The sequence below is a fragment of the Lynx canadensis genome, chromosome A3 (genome assembly GCF_007474595.2).
Source record: "Lynx canadensis isolate LIC74 chromosome A3, mLynCan4.pri.v2, whole genome shotgun sequence".
Lineage (NCBI taxonomy): Eukaryota > Metazoa > Chordata > Mammalia > Carnivora > Felidae > Lynx > Lynx canadensis.
Window position 1 is genome coordinate 132,297,761 of NC_044305.1, and position 22,356 is coordinate 132,320,116.

Here is a 22,356-nt window from a genome sequence, read left to right on the forward strand (position 1 = left end):
GGCCGCCCTCCCGGACAGCAGAACCACGGAACACTTCCATCACTGCGCCATCAACGGTACAGGCCTAGAAAGTGGGCATCGTTGGCGGGAGTGGATGCGGAGAGCAGATCACACAGACCCAGGGAAGCAATCAGAAGGACCTGAACCCCACGAGCACGTGAGAGAGTCTGGAGGGCTAGATGTGGTTAGAAAATCTGGACCTGAGGACAGGGATGCCATCCTAGCGGGAGAAATTTGCCAGGTACATCACAGTGCCAAAGCGGTTCTGCACAGAACAAGTTCTAGTGCAGACCTCACATAGGGAGGACACTCTGGGACACGAACGAATTACAGGCAGTCTCTTATTTCGCACTTGGTGTGTCTCTTCGGGCCTAGAAATGTAACCATGAAGAGATCGGTATTAAGTCATATCGTGTTCTTCCAAGAAAATGTTCCTGTTTATTTCTAGGGCAGGGTGGCTGTCAAGGACCCAAGCTGACCTTGACGAAGCAGGGGAGGTTTATTCTAAGAATTCGGGGAAGTCACATGAAACCCGGAGGAGGCAGTTCTGCCCTGATGGGGCTGGGAGTGGCCACATGCCAGGCCGGGTGGTCCCAGTTCCCCTCCCATGTTCCCTTCACCCTGACTTCTCAGCCACGAGGTCGTTCTTCTGCGCATGTGGACTTGAGTGAGTCCCACAGTTGATCCTCGCCGACCAGACTCAGGGCCCTATTGCTCTGGTGCACGGGACATGCGTCAGTGCTCCAGGCAGAGGGAATCTGGCCCAGCAGGTTTGGGTCAGGTATCCACCGCCTGAGCCCGAGGGTGGATTTATTCCAAGACTGTGGAAGGCACGGGGCGCTCTGGAGACGGTGGAGCAGGAGGGGGTAGCTGCCTCTCTGGTACAAGCTGGTGCGAGATAACTTGGATCACTTGGAACGTCCTCAGGACAGTCAGAAGAGAGAAAACAGCGAACATCTCTATGATCTTTTAAGGGATCAAAGTCAGCTGGAAGTTCGAGACCTGAACCCAGATTTATAGCGTCCAAGTGTCTAGAATAGGGTCTGCTGCACAAAGTGCTCGGTGAATATTTGTACAATGAACGGGTCCGCTGAACTACGGAGAGTCACAGAGTATAGGACTTTTGATTTAAAAAGAAAAAAAAAAACAAAACCAAAAACGGGCGCCTGGGTGTCTCAGTCATTTAAGCATCTTACTGGTTTTCCGCTCAGATCGGGATCTCTTGGTTCACGGGATCGAGCCCCGCGTCAGGCTAAAAAGCCTCACTTCCGTGCCTAAAGTGGACATAAAGTTTCCAGTATCCTCCTTTCAACAGACATTTACTAAAACTAGACCCTGCTCACCATGCTGGGAATACAGCATACGAGCCGCAAGCCCGCTCTCCAGGCTCAGTCTGGCGGGGAAGACGCAAAGTAAACAGGCAACCATACTCAAATACGTGCACATGTCCTAAGGATGATGGAGGAGATCTAAACTTACGCTTCTTTACTCTCGATCAATTTCACCGTAGCAAGTATCCAAAAATCATTCCAAGCATTGTAGGCAGCCCTTAATAATGTTATTTTGAAGATAAAAATGGTGTCGCTCCCAGTAGACAGCATTTTAAATATGTTTTAGGGGCGCCTGGGTGGCGCAGTCGGTTAAGCGTCCGACTTCAGCCAGGTCACGATCTCGCGGTCCGGGAGTTCGAGCCCCGCGTCAGGCTCTGGGCTGATGGCTCGGAGCCTGGAGCCTGTTTCTGACTCTGTGTCTCCCTCTCTCTCTGCCCCTCCCCTGTTCATGCTCTGTCTCTCTCTGTCCCAAAAATAAATAAACGTTGAAAAAAAAAATTAAAAAAAAAAATTAAAAATAAATATGTTTTAAATCAACAAGGTAATTCGCTTATTGACTAAAAGTTTGATTACACAGAACAACATAAAAAAAAAAGAATAAAGATCCCATCTATTCACATGTATTTACATAAAATGGCTGTTTTATTTGGGACGGTGAAAAAGTTCTGGAAATGGAGAACAGCGATGGTCGTACAACCTTGCGACTATGCGTAATGCCACCGGAACGTCCACTTAAAAATGGTTAGAATGGTGGGCCTTGTGATGTATATTCTTTACCACGATACAAAACGAAAAAAAATTCATCCTGGACACACAATTTTGTAGATCTGTTCTCACTTTATAAACACAGCACTTTTCTCCAAATCGTTAGAAAACGTGCGTAAATATAATTGTAAAGCTTGAGTACTTTTTTGTCCTATGGCTACAGCCTAATTTTATCACCGTTCCGTTTATGTTGGATCTTTGAAGCGTTTCCAACGTTGGGTATTATAAATGACATTTCCGTGAATACCTTTGTGAATAAAACTTCATCTGCTTTTGAGAGTGTATCCGTGGATAGATGGAGTCCTACAAGTGGGTTCACTAGACGAAAGGGGACAACACGTTGAAGGCTTCTCACAGTTATTGAGAGATTGCATTCAGTAAGGGTGGTAACCGGTTTGTACTTCTCGCTATGTGAGACAGCCTCTGTCACACCCGCAGCCTGAATCGGTTCAGAAGGTCTCAGCAGCCGGTGGCATCTCCCCTCCTCCTGCTCGTGTCTTGCTTTCACCCTCGAAGTGCTGCTGTGGGTTGAAAGCCCAGCAACAGTGCCCAGGCCATTGGCTCAGACTCATCAGAAAGGACACTGGCAACAGGTGTCCCCGAATTGCAGAGACGGGTATATAGCCCGGCCCTGAGGTCCATGCAGGTGCCTTCTGGAGAGAGACGGTAAAAGAGGAAATTGTGCCAACAGAAGGGGCTGGGAGACAAGGCGACGAGGCCACCTGGAGGGAGGAGACGATGAGACTTCTCAGCCAAACCAGGACCCGCTGAGAGTGAAGGGGATGCTATCACTCATCACATGGGAACAACTGTCTCAGGCAAACCAGGATTTCCACCCAACTTACATGTCACCTGGGACCGCATGTCTATCCTAAACTCAGCGCCAAGAATCTGTATGGAATGGGACCCCAAACATTGGGAATGAGGACCTTATTAGGGCGTTTGGTTGCTAAATGGACGCAGCAAAGGGAACACGTGGCCTCATCGTCCAAGGAGCATGCAATTTCATGGGGTGACAGGACAGCACACCCACCTGAATGCTGATACTCTACCTTGTCCAAGAAGCGGACACCAGACGAGATCAGATGTGGCCGAGAGACCCAGGAGACGGCAGGAGCAAACAGATCTGCAGGAATGTAGCGACTGAGGGCTTCACCCATTTGAGATGAGGCAAGTTTCAATCAGCCAAGATCTAAGGGTAAGGCATTCCAGAAGAGGGAACGGGGTAGATACGGAGGCAGATAGGAGAGTTTTCAACTGTTTGTTGTTGAGCCCCTCCCAAATGTCAGGGCTGAGCGAGGCACCTTGTAATTTATGGAATAATCCTGTAACCAACAACCATGCAAATTCCTATGTCCGACAACCCTACAAAATAACAGAGGTGGAAAGACTTCCCCGAGAGCCCAGGGCTAGCTGTAATGAGACCTAACATTTCTGCTCACCAGGCATTGTGGTTTGAGACAGGCGGGACGACCCAGCGACTGCCCCAGGTACAGGCAGTAAGGACCTGCATTGTCTCTGCAGGTGATTTGAAAACGATAATAAAACCAACCGGAAGCTGCTCTGCTTGTCATTATCACCCAGCCCATCAACTCTATACAATGTCCCAGATGAAACACTCCTCCCCGAAAAAAATCCTTTGTTCTAAACGATTGCTTGCGGTTATGATTGAATTTTAACAACGCGTACGTGAAACTCCATGATGTCACTGCTTGCCCGTTCACAACACCCTCTTCTGCACCCAGATTAATTCAGAAAATTCTTAGTTCTCCAGCTGGTTCCTGATTCACACAGACTCGGCTGCATGAGTTTGTTCTGTTCCTTATGGTTTGCAGCCCTTCGGTAGCCTAACCAACTGGTCCCCGATCGCCAGGGACTTTTCTGCTTTGGACACTCTAAGTCCCAGCCAGTTGCCACCCTGCCTTTGAGTTCGGCCGGGGAAAAATTCATGTCTCCAGCTCTCATGACAGATTTGAAACCAACAATATCACAAGTGTGTGAATGCAAAGGGACAGAGCTCCACTGATTTCAATGCTGTCATCCCCTACGTAGTTCCGACGTGGAAAGTTTAAGCCATGGAAATGCTAACTGCAAGATAAAACATTTGCATTTTGGTAGGTAACAATGTTAGTTCATACGCGAGATGCTTAATTTGAATAATATCTGTAGAACTGAAGTTTCTTCTTTTAAAACTATTTGTGGGGGCGGGGAAGGGTGGGGTGCCTGGGTGGCTCAGTCAGCTAAGTGTCCAACTCTCAGTTTCAGCTCAGGTGGTGATCTCACGGTTTCATGAGTTCAAGCCCCGCGTCGAGTTCTGGTGCTGGCACCGTGGAGCCTGCTTGGGATTGTCTCTCTCCCTCGCTCTCTGCCCCTCCCCCACTCACGCTTTCTCTGTCTCTCTCAAAAAATAAAAAATAAAATAAAAATAAAATAGAAAATAAAATGTTTAAAGATAAAAATAAAAAAATAAACTTAATTAAAAAATTTAAGATATATCTTTTTGTTTTAAGCGTAAAGAACAAATCGAGAAAATAATAATTACTGGTGGTTTTTTACAGAAGTGATAAACGGAAAACAATTTTGTTGTATGGGGGGGGGTGTTGAAGTTTTCCGTTTCAGGCGTCAAATACAATAGATTGGTGCTACGTGTAAATTATCTCACTTAACCTCCGTGGCAACCCCAAGGGGTGCCTTCTATTATTTTCCCCATTTCGAGAAGAAAAAAAACTGAGATTCAGGGAGATGAACTGACTTGCCAGGGAGGGCTGGGATTCAGACCCATTGCACTCTGTCTCCAGAGCTCACTCTCTGACCCCTGTGTTATGACGTATTTAATCCCACAGCTGGGCTCTTCCGGAGAGTGCTGCCGGCTGGGGTATGCAGGCCCCGCTCAGAACTTTTTCGGTAAGAATATTATAGCTGATGGGGTGCCTGGGTGGCTCAATCAGTTAAGCATCCGACTTGGGCTCAGGTCATGATCTCGTGGTTCGTGGGTTCAAGCCCCGCGTCTGTGTTGACAGCTCCAAGATGGGAGTCTGCCTCAGATTTTCTCTCTCTGCCCCTCCCCTGTTCATGATCTGTCTCTGTCTCTCAAATAAATGTTAAAAAATCTAAAAAAAAGAATATTATAGCTGCTTCTTTTAGTTTAATCTGGCTAGGTAACACAGTATCCCAAACTTTAGCGGGCTAAAACAACCATTTATTACACCTGCAGATTCGATGGGTCATGGGCGGTGGGGATGGGTTTGCCTCTGCTTCGTGATGTCTGGGGTCCTCAACGGGGAAGTTTTGGTGGCTGAGTGACTCCCTGGCTTGGGGCTGGACTGTAGGTGTTGGCGTTAGCTTTCCGCGCGCTGGGAGCTCAGCTTGGCTGTGAGCAGAACGCCTGCGTGGGGACTCTTCAGCTGGCCTGGGGTTCCCGCAGCATGGTGGCCTCGGGGAAGCCTCCCATCTTACAAGGTGACCTAGGGCTCCAAAGGCCAGCATCCCAGCTCGCCAGATAGAAGCTGCCCGGCCTCCGTCACATTCCGTGGGCTGAAAATAAGCCACCGGGAAGCCCAGATTCCACTTCACGTCTTGAAAGGTGGTTCTGCCACGTTGGAACAGCTGCCTTGGTAAAATCCGCTCTGTGCCGCTTCTCTTTTTTTCTTGTCCAGCTGGTTCTGACTCTTCCAGGCTCGGCTCCCAGCTGGGCCCTTCCGGGGCCTTCCGGCCTCCTCCAGACCCGGGTCCCTCAGGCGGCCCCAACCCAGAGAGCGTTTTCAGGTGCGCCCGGGGAGAGGCAGCAGATGAGAGGAGCATTGCTTTCCCATGAGCCTTTGCTTTATCTGCGTCTGATTTCTAGAGCCAGGGCAGCCCACACCCCGGGCACGGAAGTGAGACAGACCGACAGAACCTGGTCTTCAGTGCTGTTTGTGAGTTTCTGAGGGAATGAGACTGCAGCCTCCTTTCCTGGAGAATTCTTGGTAGGTGAGACGATTAGTTTTCTCTGTTGCTCAGGCCGATAGGAAACGTGACCCTGTGCTTTACTGGAACTCTTCTTAGGAAACGTCCTCCAGGCCAGCAGGAGGAAGATTTTGACAGGCGTTTGGAGAGGGAGGTGTGCCTGTCATCAGCCTGCTTGATCTCACACCCTCTCACCCGGCAGGGGCCTGGCTCTGTTTTGCAGGTGGATAGGGATGTGGGCTGAGCCCTGAAAAATCACCGGCCAGCTCCAGTTGGGAGGCCCCAGTGAGAGAGTGGAGGGCGGAAGCAGCTGGATCCTTCTACTCTCATCTCTCTGCTTCGAGCAATGTCTCCCGCATTGGCTGCTTCCCCTCTGGTCATGCCCCTCTGGGGTTCCATTTCCCACTGGACGGCCCCCCAGGTGGCCACAGCTCCGCTGGGGGCCCTTCCTCCCTTTGATGCCCAGCCCTACGGGTGCTGCTGTTTCTACAGCTCGTAGATATTCTGTCGTCTCTGTAACTAGCTCCCGTGTTAAATTCACCCCACTGAACTGCCTGTTGGGACCCCGAAAGACGCAGGGCCTGGTGTGCCAAAGGGGAAGGCTTAATGCCTGCACGTGGGCGGCTAGCCTGCCCTCCTGCCCTCCCCCCTCCTAGATCACTGGGTCCTGATGTCAGCAAGGGTTTGGTTGGGCTGATGGGAACTGCAGATTGAGGCCGGTGCTGAACTATCTGCACGACAAAGGAGTGAGGAGTGGCCCTGGGTTGGGGGGGTGGGGGTCAGAGGCTGTCCCCAGAGTGAGCCTTATCATAGCCCGTGGTTCTCTCCCCAAGTGAAGCTGGGCACATGGAACACGGATGGCTGCCTCTCTACACGCTCTTACCCAGGGTGCTCTTGGCCCCTCCCCAGCTCAGTCCAGCCCTGGACGAGCCTTTCCGAGCCCAGGCTCCTCTGTCCCTCATACCCAGAGCCAGCTCATGCCTTTGTCCTTGGGTGCCCATGGTGGTGCCTCGTGTGGCTACTAGCCTGGTGACCAGAGATGCATAGCACCAGCCTGGGATGTGACCTTCCCTCTGGACTGCGAGCTCCTTGGCTCATCTCCTCCTTGGCAGCAGGAGGGGGCCTGGCCTCGAATGAGGGCTCCCAGGTTGCTTGAAGGGGGAAAACACGCAGCCCCTTCAGGTGCCCCTGCAGCCTCTCCTGATGAGCCCAGAAATGGGCTGCCTTACGCCCGGGGCCCCGGGGCCCGGTCCAGCGTGATATTGTTGGCCCTTCAGTCTGGGGCCTGACTTGGCAGGGATGTGGAGCTCACACCGCCTCCAGGCAGAGTGCACACTTTCCAGAAGGCCTACCTTGGGCAAGGGCCCCCCACATGCTGTTCCCTGCCACAAGAGGGAGAACTCTTGCGGGCTCTGGGGCGTCGCAGAGGTGGGGCAGTGGCAAAACCCAGCAGACGTGCCGTGACAGGTGGGGTCAGAGGCAGTCAGCAGGAGCCCAGGAGAAAATCAGACAGAAGAGGTGGTGGGTGGAACAGGCCCTTGGTAGTTCCCCGCTGGTCCCCAAGACCCCAGCCAGCCCAGAGCTGCAGCCAGAGGCTTCTCCCTCACCCAGTACATCAACTGCATGCAGGAGACACTCGATGTAAACACGCACTGAATGAATGAATGAATGAATGAATGACCAAAGGAAGAATATTCAGAATCTTTTCTCCCTCTGACTTTAGAGAGCACACGGGGAGAACTTCCCATGAGCGTATCAGTCACGTGGCCACAAGTCACAGATTTCTCAGGGCACCCCTCCTTCCAACCTAACAATACGGAGTGACTTTTGTGTGCCGGGTACTTGGCTAGAAACCGGACGTATGAAGATAATTGTGGCCCTGACTTCAAAGGGAGTAGGAAGAGACGGGGGGGACAAGACCGAGGTGCCCATACTGCGGGATGCATGCTGTGATGACAGGCAGGCAGGGTCCGTGGAACAAGGTGGGTTAGGAGGGCTGGAGTGCAGGAGATGGGACTGGGAAGGTGAGCAGGGCAGACCCCAGAGGGTCCCCGGAGCCAGGCTAAGGCGGTCGGACTTTACCCACTGGGCCAAAGGCCACCAGCAAAGAATTTTAGATAAACGAAGGGAAGCTTTTAGATGAACCTTCTGTTCTGCTGTCAGTCCCCGTGTTAGGGAGGCCGCACATCTGAACGCTGGCTCAGGGCACAGGTACTGGGGCTCTGTCTCCAGGCCACTCAAAAGGCAGGCTGTGGGAAGCAAAGCATTGCTAAAGTCACTCGGCCAGTTTCAGTCGGTTAAGTGTCCGACTCTTGATCTCAGGGTCATGAGTTCAAGCCCCATGCTGCGCACGGAGTCTACTTAAAAAACTTTTTTTAAAATAAACATTTCTAAAATCAATTTGCCAGTCGAGTGAACGCCTGCTCTTAACATCTGGACGGAGGCCACCTTTTCTCTGCAATGCACTGTGCGGTTACCGACTTACCTTCTGGGCTCCAGAAGGCCCTGGCCCAGTTCCTGCCAGATGGCCTCTGTCCTGGCAACTTCCCAAGGGAGCCACACCAGGGCGGGGGCAAGGTGGGGCCGTGATGCAACACTTATAAAACAGACGTCCTGGGACTTCCACATGGGTGTCTTTGGCTCCTGACAGATACCTTTGGAGATGCCCCCCTTCTCTGATGAGAAGCTCTGATGAGCCTGTTGCTCACAGCGAGGAGGGCCATCCGGAAGCTCTCTGCGCCTGAGGCACATCATTTGGATATTGGCAAAGGCAGCGCGCTTTCCACCTCGGAGGGCGGACTGGGATTTTGGAAACACCTAAAACAATTCCAGGGCACGGCCGGAGTGTTGCTGAGTGCCTGAGCTTCAGAAAATTATTTTTGGTCAAACAACCCACATGGGAAGAGTGCGCCATGACCGGTTCCCAGGTGTCCTGAGTTATGGCACCCTAGCAGGACAGGTCCTAACCTCTCAAAGTCCACATGTCCTCATGGATGTCCTGGGCCTCCCTCCATGGTCTGACTGTGCTTCTGGGAGAAATTTGGTGCAATGGCATACCACCTTGGACACGTGGACAGAACACAAACCCATTTTCCAGGAAGTTTTCACTGTCTAATATTCCAATATCGACCACATGGATACATAAATCTTTGCGGAGTGTTGTCTTTTAATGTCACTTAATTATCTCCAGCGAAGGTTACTGTTTATATTTGTAATCACTGTATGACTATATAAGCCCTTTCATGTAAATAACTAAGGAAAAAATACCTCCTTCTTCGGACACGTCCTCATTTTTGGTTCAAAAACTGTGTACAGTGTATTTATACATAGGCCTCACTGTAAGAGAAGTCAGAAATTCTTAGAACATCAGGGTGCAAGAGTTTGCATGTCTATTTCAGTCCAGCCACAGAGTGTTTTACAGAAAGAGTCTGAGACCCGGAGGGAAGGGAAGCCCAGGGCTCCAGAATGAGCTCAGTGGGGAGGGTAGCTACAAAATTGGAATGGACCCTGGAACTCGGGTGGGATGACTAAAGACACACATCTTACTGGCGCGTCCAACGTGGTTTTTGCTGTCTGTTTGCTTCCATGACCGCTTCTGCGCCAAACACAAAAACCTCACCTTCACGTTAGTGTAACTTTTACTAGTTGGCCATCACATAGTTTACGAGGATCTTTGGCTTTTTGTCTGAGGAAAGAAATGGCGGGGGAGGGGTGGGGGGAGAGGACAGTCTACTGAAAATATGCAAAGACATTAATGGCACGCATATGAATAAGGCCAGGTTTAGTCACCATCGATTTATCTTCTCAAATCCAGGTTAGTAGCCGGGTGTCATGACTCAGTCCCTGCTGACTCCCAGACCCAGGGCCAAGGCCCTCTCCAAGAGTTTGCCTGCAGCCAGCTGGGCCAGCCCTCAAGGAAGCAGCACGGCCTCCTTCCCTTGCTTCTGTTTCCCTATCTGGGTCAGATGGATCATCTGGGAAAGACGTGGCCTCCCCAGAGGAAAGTACAGCACGTTGGCAGGAGTTTGCATGTTTGGAGGGGGCTAGCCCACACGATGGGCGACCTGGGTGTGAGCGGCACATATGAACAGCAGAGGGACAGGCTACCCTCCTTCCTCAGTCAAGAACTTGCCTCTATGTTTCAGTGAATACCTCGAAATCTAAAATACAATCACACAAGGGGCGCCTGGGTGGCGCAGTCGGTTAAGCGTCCGACTTCAGCCAGGTCACCATCTCGCGGTCCGTGAGTTCGAGCCCCGCGTCAGGCTCTGGGCTGATGGCTCAGAGCCTGGAGCCTGTTTCCGATTCTGTGTCTCCCTCTTTCTCTGCCCCTCCCCTGTTCATGCTCTGTCTCTCTCTGTCCCAAAAATAAATAAACGTTGAAAAAAAAATAAAAAAAAAATAAAATAAAATACAATCACACAACTAAGCTGACACGGGACCCTAGATCTGGCCCCAAGCTGGAGAATCAGAAGCTCAGAGCCGCAGGGAAGTGGCAAGACGTGGGCGGACTGCCCTTCCCTCCAGGCTGTTACCAGGATCCCAGGTGTGGAGACATCCCGTGCCCTCAGCCTGGAGGAGGCGAGAGAGCCAGCACAATGTTCGCCTGGCAATGACCGGCTGACTGACGGGTCAAGGAAAGCTGGGAGTGTGGACACTGTTCCCCTCTTGCCCTTGGCATTGGAGACTTGTGGAATGTGAGGAGAACTCTGGCATTGGGAGAAAATGTTTCTTCACAGAGGGGGGGACAAATGTTCATCATGATTCCGAAGTGTCTGGGCTGGAATGTTCTCTGAAGGGGGAGTAATCTCATCCCTCCATAGGAATTAAGCTTGTTAGGGTGGAGATAAACCCCCTCCTCCCTTCTCTAGTCCAATTTGCCAGGCACCCTCCCAGTGGCTGCTCAAGGACCATACGGAAATAAAGTTGAGCGAGGTGGGTCCCAGGCCTAGGGGACAGGACAAAGGTTTTCAAAATGCCTCAGGGTTTTGCAGCTATAAATATCTTTGGGTCATCTAGTCAAACCTCCTGCCCAGAGAAGGGACGGAATTTACCCAAGATCACACAGCAAGTTGGGGCCAGGAACAGGCTAGAGCACTGAGCTCCTCCAGGGTCCCTCTGCACCAACTGTGACCTGGGCTATTTTCAATGTTTTTTATATCCTCACTGGCAACCCTCTGGTACCCCCAATTCCTTCCTCTCCCTGGGGCCAGCGGTGTGGGGTGTCCCACAATGGAGAGGCACAGTCCTCCACCAGAGGCCACGTGCGCTCTAAAGGACAACCAATTTCCTAAGCCTTTTGCCTTTACGTATTCACTGTGGAGACTTTAATGCGAGGCAATCGCAGCTGCCCTCGGAGATGTCTAGTCATTGATGAGTGCCATCCAATATGGTAAAGGGCAGCGGGGGGGGGGGGACTCGGTGACTTCCGGACCCTCTACCTCCTCCCCCTTCCCCTTCGGCCCTTAGACAAGCCTCTAGCTGAACACTGAACAAGGGTCTTGGCGTGGCCATTGCTCCCCGCCACCTAGTCGAACACACCTGGATAGGTCAGGCACGGTTTATTGGCTCAGGAAGGGCCTGAAGCGGCGCCACCAACTTGCCAGGTGACCCTCGGCATGCACCTTGCCCCTGTCTGCGTCTGTGTCCCGTTCTTGGAGCGGAGCCAGGATCGTTACAGGTCCCGTCCCTAGAACTGGAGGGGCCCCGGCAGAAGGGGCCAGAGTCCGCCCGGCGGGGTCCACGTGGCCCGCTCGCGCCCGCGAGCTCCTTTCTCTGCTCTAGGGCGCACGGCATTTATAAAGGGCCAAGTGGAAGAACAGTTCCGTCCGGCGCAGATGCTGAAAGTCGGCGTCGGTCAGCAGCAGGTCTCGCAATTGCGCGGGGCAGGCTCCCGCCCCCGAGGTTGAGACCCAGGCGGACGGCGGGCGCCAGGAGAGATCCCGGGACCTGCGGCGTGGTGCGCGTGCGCGGTCCCGCCGCAGGGCCGGGGAGGGCGCGGGGCCGCCGGGGGCGCCCCGCGGCGGCGTGCGCGTGCGCGTGCGCGTGCGCGTGCCTCCCTCAGGGCCGGGAGGGGTGCGAGGCCGCTGGAGTCTTCCTGCGGCGTAATGCGCGTGCGCAAGTCCGCCGCAGGGCCGGGAGGGGCGCGAGGCCGGGGGCGGGCCGGGTGGCGCTCGGAGCTGCTGACGTACAACTGCCCGCGCCCCCCGCCCCTCCGTCCGGCCGCGGGTTGGCCGCAGCCACCGCGCTCCGCCCCCTTCCTCGGGGGACGCCCGGACGGAACCGATCGCGGCTGGTTTGAGCTGGTGCGTCTCCATGACGACACGCGCGGCGCTATAAATAGCGGAGCGGCGGCCCGTCGGCTTTGTCAGTCCCCTCAGCCTCCGCCGCCGCCGCCCCTCTGCCAGAGCTCCGGCGCCACCTCGGGCCGGCGGTCCTCCGCGGGAGGGAGCGAGGCGGCGGGCGGGCGGCTGACGGGGGCGGCCGGCGGTCCTGCGCGCTCGGCGGCGGCATCTCCATGGGGCTGGCCCGCGGCGCCGGTGCGCTCTAAGGTGAGAGGGGCGCGTCTGGGCGCTTGGGAGGCAGGAGGGGGGACGGCCACGTGTCCCTGCGCGCCGGGCCGGAGGCCGGGGGACCGACCCTGCGCCTGAATCTGTGAGGGACACGTGGTCGCAGAGCCGGCTGCGGGTCCCTGAGCCTGGTGGTCGCTGCCCTCCGGGGCCTGGTTTCCCCCGTGAAGGGGGGCGCCGACCCCCTGGCCCTGTGCGGCCACCCTCGCCGCGGCCCGTCCTGCCCGCGATGGCCCCGGCTTAGGGCAGCCTGGGCTGGAGGGGACTGCGTTTCACCTCTTCCGAACCACGTCAGTGAGTGTTCAGAGCCGGAAGCTGATAGGAAGGCCCGGGGTTCCTTCAACCGCTATTCTTTTTTAAGACGCGCGTGGCAAGCCCGGCAGCAGGTGCAGGAGAGAGATGAGCGAGCCCGTGCAGGTCTCGGGCTCCCATCGCTCCTCTCACTTTTATTAGGATGAGGCAAACCGTTTTGCCTCGTTGTCCTGGAGTTTTGTATCCCTTAGTTTTCGCGTGCAGAGGAAATGACCCGATCTCGAAATTCGCCGGAGTTGCTGGAGCCAAGAGAGCCTTGTAGTAACTGTGGCGATAAAGTCTCCATTCGCCGTGAGTTGCGATTGTCCGTTTAAGGAATCTTGGACTTCGCGATTGAAGAAAAGCCTAGAATGTATAAGATCGCAGGTCAGGCGAGCAGACATGCAGTTAGGAGGCAGCCCTCCGGTTTTCAGAAGAAAGCTGATGGCGGTTGTTTGAGAATCCCAAGTAATTGGGGAACGTATGGAGAGCACAGCCTCTTGAAATGTCTGGGGAGGACAAAGAATGTGTTGACTTCACGTAAACCCGAAATTGGGCATAATTTAGTTGACTTGTGAAACGTTTTCCGTTCCTTTAAATCAGTCTCTGTCTCTTGTAATACTTCCCAGTTGGCAGTAAAGAGTTTCGTAGCAGAAAAGTGCGATCTTGTGCTAATTGACTCATCATTTTAAGGAGCTTAGCTATACAAACACCGGAAGGTGGGATTTCTTTATGTTGCAAGTTATTAAAGTAAACCTTTAGAAGGTTCTTAATAGTGACATAGTGCAAAGTAATGAAAACTTCCCAGGTGTAGGCTTGAACGTTGCCTTAAAGATAGGCCCTAACTGAATAACCCTGTCTGCCCCTGAGTGGCCTACGCTGTGTGTTATTTACACAGCCGAGAAGGGTTTGCTGTCCCCTTAGTCCCCTGCCTGCCTCTAGGGGTGCTTTGGGCAACGTAGGAGGCTGATAGTGCCAGAAAGTCACGTTACATTAGGTCAAGTCTTAAAACAAGTCCTACCATGCATGGGTTTGGATTTATGGCAGGCTCGTCCCCCTGGGCCTCTCATAGTGCCCCATGCCAGAGCCAACCGTGGCCCCGAACCATTGCCTGGCCTCCCTGCCGTAGGCTGCAGGCACTGAAGCGGGTCGCACAGTGAAAACAAAGTCCCCTGCCTAGCAGCAATTAAATAGGTTAAAATCGGTAATTTTAAGATCACTCCTTTACCAGTGTCCCATTTCATGAAGGCCAAGGACAGTGGCTCAGATTGTGACGAGCTTTAGTTTTGCTTGTTCATAATTCACGTACGCTTCTTTATTTTTGTTATTTGTAAAGTTAGCCAAAAAGTAACTTCCATGTGATTATTGTCGGTAGCTAAGCAAGTGTTAGGGTGCCTGTGAGGACAGAAGAGGTTGCCAGAGTTGTGCTCACTGGACAAGAGCCAACCCTGACTCCAGAATGCTGATTTCTGATCAGATACAGCAGCCATGGTGCATCTTCTTGATAGGAAGATTGTACTTTTTAAAAAAAAAAAACACATGCCCGGTATGAAAATAAAATAGCATAAAAATTCATAACATTTTTAGGAAACTTAAGAGCACTCAGTAAGTTGAGCCTTAGACACTTCCACGATGCCTTTTAGTCACTAAGTTACTCTGGTGCAAGACTTAGTGAAAATAGGAAATACAAGATGTTTCTAGGGTGCCTTTCCGTAATTAGCGTAACGCTGTTTTAAGCTTCTAAAAAGCTAAAGCATCTCTGAAATCAAGTAAACTGACCACTCTAAAATTTTGTCCACGTTTGTGAACTAAGTGAAGATTCTGAAACCGGCTTTCTGTAGGTTTTTTAGCATAAATACTTGAAATGCTTATTTTGGGATGTGCAGTACTGCGTATGGAATTTTAGCGTGGGGCTTGAAAAAGGCTAGTGTTGAATCTGGTGTCCACTTGGATGGTGTAGAGGTTTGTGGGGTCATGTGACTTCCACCTGGAATAATGCGATTCCCGAATCCAGGGAGCGAGCTGTCTGCGGGGGTGCTGGAGTAGCCCGGCTTCCTGTGTGTGTGCAGTCCGCGTCTGATGTTTCAATTTGATGTGTTCCCAAGGGAGACGGCGAATTCTGTGTTCATCAGAACTTTTCCACTGCTGCACCGAGGGCACGCCCTTCCTCCAGGGGGCTTGGGATCCCGGAGAATTGCCTTTGTGAAAAGCTGGCAATAATTTCTTTAAATTCCGTCTCTTAGTTTTCCACGTAAGTATCCGTGGTTGCCGCAGGTTATTGTTAAAGCATCATTAAGTGTCGCAGTGAATTCTGAGTGAATTTCTCCACCCCGTTTGCAGTTTGTTACGTATCGGAGGAACATCAAGAAACCATGAACAGCTTTAGTAATGCAGAGTTTGACTGCCATTTCCTCGATGAAGGCTTTACTGCCAAGGACATTCTGGACCAAAAAATCAATGAAGTTTCCTCTTCTGTAAGTAGATCAAGTCCATGCTGGCAGTGCAGCTTGAAAATGCTGGGCAGATGAGTGGGGAACTTGAGTGGGAACCTTAAGGAAATGTAATGGAACTCAAATGTCTTGTTAGGGAATTTGGGATTTATTAGCTGTGGATCACCCAGTGGTAATGGTGATATTCGTGTCAGTGACGGGAGTAAAAAGATGAGGGTTCACTGAGAACGATGGGAGAGAAGAGGGGCCGCATGTGGGATGTATTACTAGGCTGCTGCTGAGTCCCCTGCAAACACTCTTTCTGCAGGATGATAAGGATGCCTTCTATGTCGCGGATCTGGGAGACATTCTAAAGAAACATCTGAGATGGTTAAAAGCTCTTCCTCGGGTCACCCCCTTTTATGCAGTTAAATGCAATGATAGCAGAACCATAGTGAAGACCCTAGCTGCCATTGGGACAGGATTCGACTGTGCCAGCAAGGTGAGCAAAAGCGGCAGGGCTCCAGAGTCCTTCTATAAAATGGCGCTGGTGTTCCCAGCAGGACAGATCAAAGTTGTGTGTTTCTTGGGCAGCAGATCGTAGTGCGCAAGCTGCCGTGTTTTTCTGTTTCTTTCGTCGATTAGCCGTGTGTACATAATGCACGATCTGTTCTTTTTCAGACTGAAATCCAGCTGGTGCAGAGTCTCGGGGTGCCTCCGGAGAGGATCATCTATGCAAATCCTTGTAAACAAGTGTCTCAGATTAAGTATGCTGCCAATAACGGAGTCCAGATGATGACTTTCGACAGTGAAGTGGAGTTGATGAAAGTTGCCAGAGCTCACCCAAAGGCAAAGTGAGTGACTCCGTTTTGAGGGCAGGGTCAGGTATGGGGTCTGCAGGTTGTCAAACTCAGATTTCCGGTTTTGAGATTTCTGTACCTTAGTAAAGTATAAAAGTGTGCTGGGTCGGGCAGAGTTGAAAATCGGAAAACTTCTTGAGTGAAACCGTGTGAAGCTCAAACCGCAGGATATCCGAGCCACAGAGCCTTGTTGTTTTAACCGTGGCTGTAAGCGGTCTTCTGTCATGGGAAATTTTTCATACGATCTTCCTGCTTCTAGGTTGGTTTTGCGGATTGCCACCGATGATTCCAAGGCAGTCTGTCGCCTCAGTGTTAAATTTGGTGCCACACTCAAAACCAGCAGGCTTCTTTTGGAACGGGCGAGGGAGCTAAATATTGATGTCATCGGTGTCAGGTGAGCTCTTGGTGGTGGCATAGACGCTGAGATTTTCGTGCGCCTTTCATAGGTCTTCTGCAAATGGTTCTTTTCAGAAATAGCAGGAAATCATATATTCTCCTTTCTTTGCCCCAGCTTCCACGTGGGAAGTGGCTGTACCGATCCCGAGACCTTCGTGCAGGCCATCTCCGACGCCCGCTGTGTCTTTGACATGGGGGTAAGTATATGTAAACCCAAGTGTGGGGGTGGGAGGAGGGGGCAGGGCTAACAGTGACTAGACTTCATTCTAGAATTAACCTGGGGAAGTACCCCATATTCCAGAGGCTTAAATCCATCTGCATAGAATTTTAAGACTTGGTACCAATCTGACTACTCGATTGACCGAATGTTCTCGACTCTAGGCTGAGGTTGGTTTCAACATGTGTCTGCTCGATATCGGTGGCGGCTTTCCTGGGTCTGAGGATGTAAAGCTTAAATTTGAAGAGGTAATTATAATAAAGCTAATATTCATAGCTATTTTCACAAGTTCCATTTTGGAGTATTTTGAAACTTCTTTAAGTGTTTTAACTAATATCAAAAGAAATTGTACAAACAAAAACAATGTGTTGGTATTAGTATTTTCAGTAAGTTGTGTGCTATTTAAAATTGTATTTAACATCCTTTGGTTTTGTGAGCTAAAATGAGTCCGTTTCCCCCAAAATCTTGGAAAATAGTTGATTATGTTAGGAAGTGTTGGTGTGGAAAGTGAGCACGCAGACTTTGGTACATCATTACCCCAAATGTGCTTTTTCTTGGTTTTGTATTTCTCTTTAGACATTTTAATTGTTTAGTCACTCAGGAAGTTAAAGTGGACGTACTGTTAATTGGACCATTACAGGGTGGTTGGGTTTGTGAAATAGGCCCACCTTGTAAAAATCTTACGAGACAGGCAGGATGGCTTTATCCTATTGGATAGATTAAAGTATTCAGGCCCCTTGAAACCTTAGTAAGCAGTAATAAATTTATACTATCACTTGATAGACTCATAACCCATAACATCTTTTAGAGGATAGGGGAGTGTCCGGAGGGGAATCCAGATGAAACCACGGGACACGCAGGCTGGTTTTTAGGGAGATGTTTGTTCTCTTGCCGTTGTTGCTCGATCCTAAACCTCCCTGCTGGTGGCTGCTCTCACCTCTTTTTATTCTGTTACTTCCCAGAGCGCTGGTTTTTGCACTTCCATGCGAGTTCCCCTTGATGATGACCGTTCTTGTCTCTCTCTCCTAGATCACCAGTGTTATCAACCCCGCCCTGGACAAGTACTTCCCGGCAGACTCGGGGGTGCGAGTCATAGCTGAGCCCGGCAGATACTACGTCGCGTCCGCTTTCACGCTTGCAGTTAATATCATTGCCAAAAAGCTCGTAGTAAAGGAACAGACGGGCTCTGATGGTGCGTATAAAGGTTGAATGCTTGCATGCGTAACTGTGCGTTGGTACAAAACGTGGTAATTGAGACCAGTCTGCCCTTCCAGATGAAGATGAATCGAGTGAACAAACCTTTATGTATTACGTGAATGACGGAGTGTACGGATCATTTAATTGCATCCTTTATGATCACGCACACGTGAAGCCCCTTTTGCAGAAGGTACCTTTTTTTTTTTTAAGTTTCTTTTACTCGTTTTGAGAGAGGGCGTGTGGGGAAGGGGCAGGGAGGGAGGGAGAGAATCCCAAGCAGTCTCTGCGGTGTCTTTGCAGAGCCCAGCGTGGGGCTTGAGCCCACGGACCCGCGAGATCATGACCTGAGCCAAAATCAAGAGTCGGACGCTTAACCGACTGAGCCACCCAGGCGCCCCTGTACCTTTTGAATATAACACATACACCAGTGAAGGATGTTTGGTCCTAACAAGTGTAACTAGGTATATTTTTCTGTCTTAAACGCAGAGACCCAAACCAGATGAGAAATACTACTCAACCAGCATATGGGGACCAACATGTGACGGCCTTGATCGCATCGTTGAGCGCTGTGACTTGCCCGAGATGCACGTGGGCGATTGGATGCTCTTTGAAAACATGGGTGCTTACACTGTTGCTGCTGCTTCTACTTTCAACGGGTTCCAGAGGCCAACCATCTACTACGTGATGTCGGGGCCGACATGGTTAGTGACCAGAGTCTCCGTGCACGTATGTGGGTCTCGTAAGAATAGATTTCTTCTTGGGTTTTTACTGGCCCTTGTCTGGTTGAGTAAGAAATCATTCTGTTTAGATTTAAATACAGTGTTTTTAAAAACAAGTTTATTTTCTGCCTGTATTAAGAATATGTGCTTTCCCGAATTTGGAAAATACAAACGGAAAGAAAATCCTCCTAATACCGATCTGTATTTCCTTTCAGATTTTTGCAAAGGTGTAACTATTTCAAAAAAGAGCCATTAGGGTATTTCTGTATGACTAGAATATTTTGACAGGTGTGTACGGCCTGTGGTTTCCCTGTTACCAAAAGAATGGTTGTGAAGAAATGCTTGCCTTAGAAATACGTTGACTTATGGAAACCAATTTGTCAATAAATTTCATAAAAAAAAAAAAAAAAGCTGTTGAAAAATAAAATAAAATAAAATAAATTCCTGAGAGGAAAAAAAAAAAAAAAAAAAAAAGAAATACGTTGACTTGCCTCCTGAAGACATAGTAACCGAGGAAGTAATTGGGCTCGTAAAGAAGTTATTCTCGTGGCGAGGCTGCCCGGGTCGGTGATCAGGGTTTCTGACTGTGCCACTTCTGTCTCAGGCAACGGATGCAGCAGATCCAGAACCACGACTTCCCGCCCGAAGCGGAGGAGCAGGACGCGAGCGCGCTGCCCGTGTCCTGCGCCCGGGAGAGTGGGATGAAGCGCCCCCCGGCCGCCTGCGCCTCGGCCAGCATTAACGTGTAGGTGCCGCTCCTGGAGCCGCTCACTCGGGAGTTTAGCTTGAATTCTGGGATTGGGGGGGACCGTCTAACTTAACTACCGCTAGTTTCGAAATGTCTTTGCAAGTAGGGTTGGCACGGATGCAACAATACGGAAGACTAGGAGTTGGGGTCACTTATCTGTGTTCCTATGGAAACTATTTGAATATTTGTTTTATACGGATTTTTATTCACTTTTCAAACATGCTACTAAAGAGTGCCCCTCAGCTGCTGAGCAAGCGTTTGTAGCTTGTGCGTCGGCAGAACGGGCCGAAAGCTTAGTGCTGTGACCGGTTTTAAAAATAAAGTATCTTGAAATAATCGGGCATTGGGGAATTTTTACACCGTGTCCATTCCAAACGGCTCATCCCGAGTGTGTGTTGTGAGGGGGGGACCGATGTTTTGCCCCACTGCCGAGAACGTTGTCGCCGAGGACTTGGGAACCGAACCCGTGGTTTTCAGTATTTTGAAAAGCCATCAAAAAATTCCCTTCGTCCTGTTGAGTGTTTTTCTTTCAAGTACGTGAGTTTTGTAGAAAGCTGGCCGCGCGTTTGCATAAAGAACAGTGGACCCGGCCCACGTGCAGGCGGAAGGAGAAGCGTGGACGAGACAGGCCGTGCCCTCTGCTGCTGGCCCGGGTCAGACCCCCGAGTGTCCACAGAAGTGGCTGGTGAAGGAGGGCCCAGAGCCCCTGGTTGACTGACTGTCGCGTCAGGGCTTGTGCCCAGGGAAGGAGGGGAGGGCCCGTGAAACCTCTTGCGTGCTGCCTTCGGGCCCCACCTTTCCTTCCCGCCCGTCTTCTCTCCCAGGACCAGCTGTGTAGCTACGCGTTAGGAGAGTGGTACAACGTTTGGCAACTTACTTTAATAAATGCGACGACCATTATCCCGCGTTGTAGAGTTCTGCCTTCTTTGACGTCGTCCGCCGGCTTTTATGTTCTCTTCCTCAACTCCGACCCCTCCTGCCCAAAACAGGACAGCAGGTAACCCCCAAGATGGGAGCGTCGAATCCCTGCAGTAGCTGTACGTGGGGAGGGGAGGCCTGGCTCTGGTAAGCCACCGGCCCCCGCCGGTCCCCGAGCGGCGTGGCGTGTCTGGAGGCGCACAGGAAGTCCAGACGGGAAGGCTGCGGCTCCTCTCGGGGAGAAAAGGAAGCCGGGCCCGCCAGCTCCTGCCGTGCGAGTACATCTGCCAAAGGATTTGAGGGGAATGGCTTCTGTTTGCTAAAAAGCCAGCTTCCCCCAACACCCGAGTTGCACACGGACACTGCGTCGCTGTGATTGCCGTTGCCTCTTCCTCGGCTGCTCGGCCAGACTTGGGCTGGGCTCGTCCCCAGCTCTCATCTCCCCTCTTGGGCCCGCGAACGTATTTCAGTCGTCAGATGGGAGTGATACCTCTCAGGAGCTGTGTACGAGATACACGTCTGGCTGGAGTTGGGGCCGCGGGGAGGGAGAAGCCTCTTCCGTCGACACTTTGTCCCGCTTCTGTGAGCGCATCCTCTCGTGATTCTTCAGGGTGTTCGTGGCAGAGAGTTGGCGTTGAGAAGTGGGACTAGTCACCGAGCCTGGGAGCTCGGGACATCAGGTCTTTCTACTTCAGCAGGAAGGAAGGATGACCTTGTAGGGGTAGCAGTGAACTTGGACGGAAGAGAGAAAGGGGGAGAGCGTACTTCCTCACTCAAAGTATGCCAGGGACTTGGAAACTGCTCTTAGCAGCGAGGTAAAATGCAGTCCAGCCAACTGGCCGGTGGGGACAGAAGCGGGCACGGGTTGCCCGTTCCGCCCACACAGCAGCCTCAGCCCGACTCCTGGCAGCCTGCTGAAGCTGCTCGTGACCTCCCGAGTTCCTGGGCTCTGCCAGGGCCGCACTCGGGTCTGGAGGGTGACGGGGCCTGGCCCCGGGCCCAACGGTCTTCACTCGTCCTTACACCCGGGAGGAGGCAAGTGAGTTTAGTCAGGACGGAACTCTCAGGTGCCGGGTGTGTGTGAACACTCCTCCAGAGACCCTCTCGGGTCCCGTTCGCCGTGCAGGGCTTAAAGGTGGCACTAGCTAGTCATTCACAGAAACCGGATGTTTCTAGACTTGTAGCGTGAGGTCAGTGAGGACAGTGGCTCTGGGCCTCCACCAAGGCAACAGGTGAATTTTCCCTCCTGAAGGTGCTGGAGACCAGACGGGCCTTCCGTGGGGAGGGACCCAGGGGTTTCCAGCTGTTGGTCTAAAGTCCAAGGTCCAAGGCAATGGTCTCTGGCTCTGCATTCTGTTCATTGAGGGAGCATCTAAGAAATACGGATCGCCGGGCCCGCCGCACACTCCGGAAACGGGGCACCCACCTGAAAAAAGCAAGAGTCTCCCCGACTCACTCCTTCCACGGCACATCCTAGGTGACCATCGTAGCGGGTTAGACCGCCAAGCGAGAAGACATTTGAAGTCAAAGAGGTACGGGACCGACGGGAACCACAGGAACGGGGCTACCTTTCTTCGTACCGGAAGAGCTGCGGTAAATAAAGGAACGAGACGACAGGACGTAGGCAAGACACGAACCTGGGTCCACAGAAAAGAAAAGCCTTTGGGCATGAGGTCCCCAAGCGCGAGAGATGACGTTAATGTGCCAGACGAGCCTGGGTCGCCGGCTTAGGTGCACTGACACGCTAGACGGAAGGGGGATGGTGAGGAGGCAATTTGGCAAATGTGAAAAACAAGCCACGCTATCTCATCCGGCAATTCTAAGAATTTTCCGACAAACCCTCTTACAGGTTTTTCACTGTGCGTTGTAACAGCACGTGTGGGACATGACCCGCGTGTCCAGGAGGGCACCGAAGATCAGTGGAACGGGCCGGTGGCTGCCGGGAGGACGCAGGCCTACAGGGGCCCATCT

At 51.8% G+C, this 22,356-nt stretch overlaps 1 protein-coding gene and 1 non-coding gene across 3 annotated transcripts; both read left to right on the top strand.

Annotated features, from left to right (window-relative positions):
- Window positions 1-12,498: 12,498 nt before the first annotated feature.
- On the top strand, window positions 12,499-20,367 carry ODC1 (ornithine decarboxylase 1). 2 transcript variants are annotated; one of them, XM_030311651.1, is made up of 12 exons: window positions 12,499-12,592; window positions 15,007-15,152; window positions 15,242-15,375; window positions 15,659-15,832; window positions 16,012-16,184; window positions 16,450-16,584; window positions 16,702-16,783; window positions 16,968-17,051; window positions 17,833-17,995; window positions 18,078-18,190; window positions 18,487-18,701; window positions 19,324-20,367. In XM_030311651.1, the coding sequence occupies exons 3-12, from the start codon at window positions 15,274-15,276 to the stop codon at window positions 19,466-19,468; spliced, it is 1,386 nt and encodes a 461-aa protein (XP_030167511.1). In that variant the 5' UTR covers window positions 12,499-12,592; window positions 15,007-15,152; window positions 15,242-15,273; the 3' UTR covers window positions 19,469-20,367. The 2 variants fall into 2 exon arrangements, with proteins under 2 accessions (XP_030167511.1, XP_030167513.1); XM_030311653.1 differs by lacking the exon at window positions 12,499-12,592 and having other exon boundaries at window positions 14,935-15,152.
- On the top strand, window positions 13,926-14,060 carry LOC115511365. Its single transcript, XR_003968026.1, has one exon. It is a non-coding gene; the product is annotated as a small nucleolar RNA SNORA42/SNORA80 family (small nucleolar RNA).
- Window positions 20,368-22,356: the final 1,989 nt, after the last annotated feature.

What these genes read in the sequence shown, in the direction of transcription:
- ODC1 (XM_030311651.1), top strand. Translation starts at nt 15,274, where the DNA reads ATGAACAGCTTTAGTAATGCAGAGTTTGACTGCCATTTCCTCGATGAA. An exon ending in ATTGATGTCATCGGTGTCAG is followed by an intron (nt 16,585 to 16,701) that starts GTGAGCTCTTGG and finishes TCTTTGCCCCAG; the next exon opens with CTTCCACGTGGGAAGTGGCT. An exon ending in GGAACAGACGGGCTCTGATG is followed by an intron (nt 17,996 to 18,077) that starts GTGCGTATAAAG and finishes CTGCCCTTCCAG; the next exon opens with ATGAAGATGAATCGAGTGAA.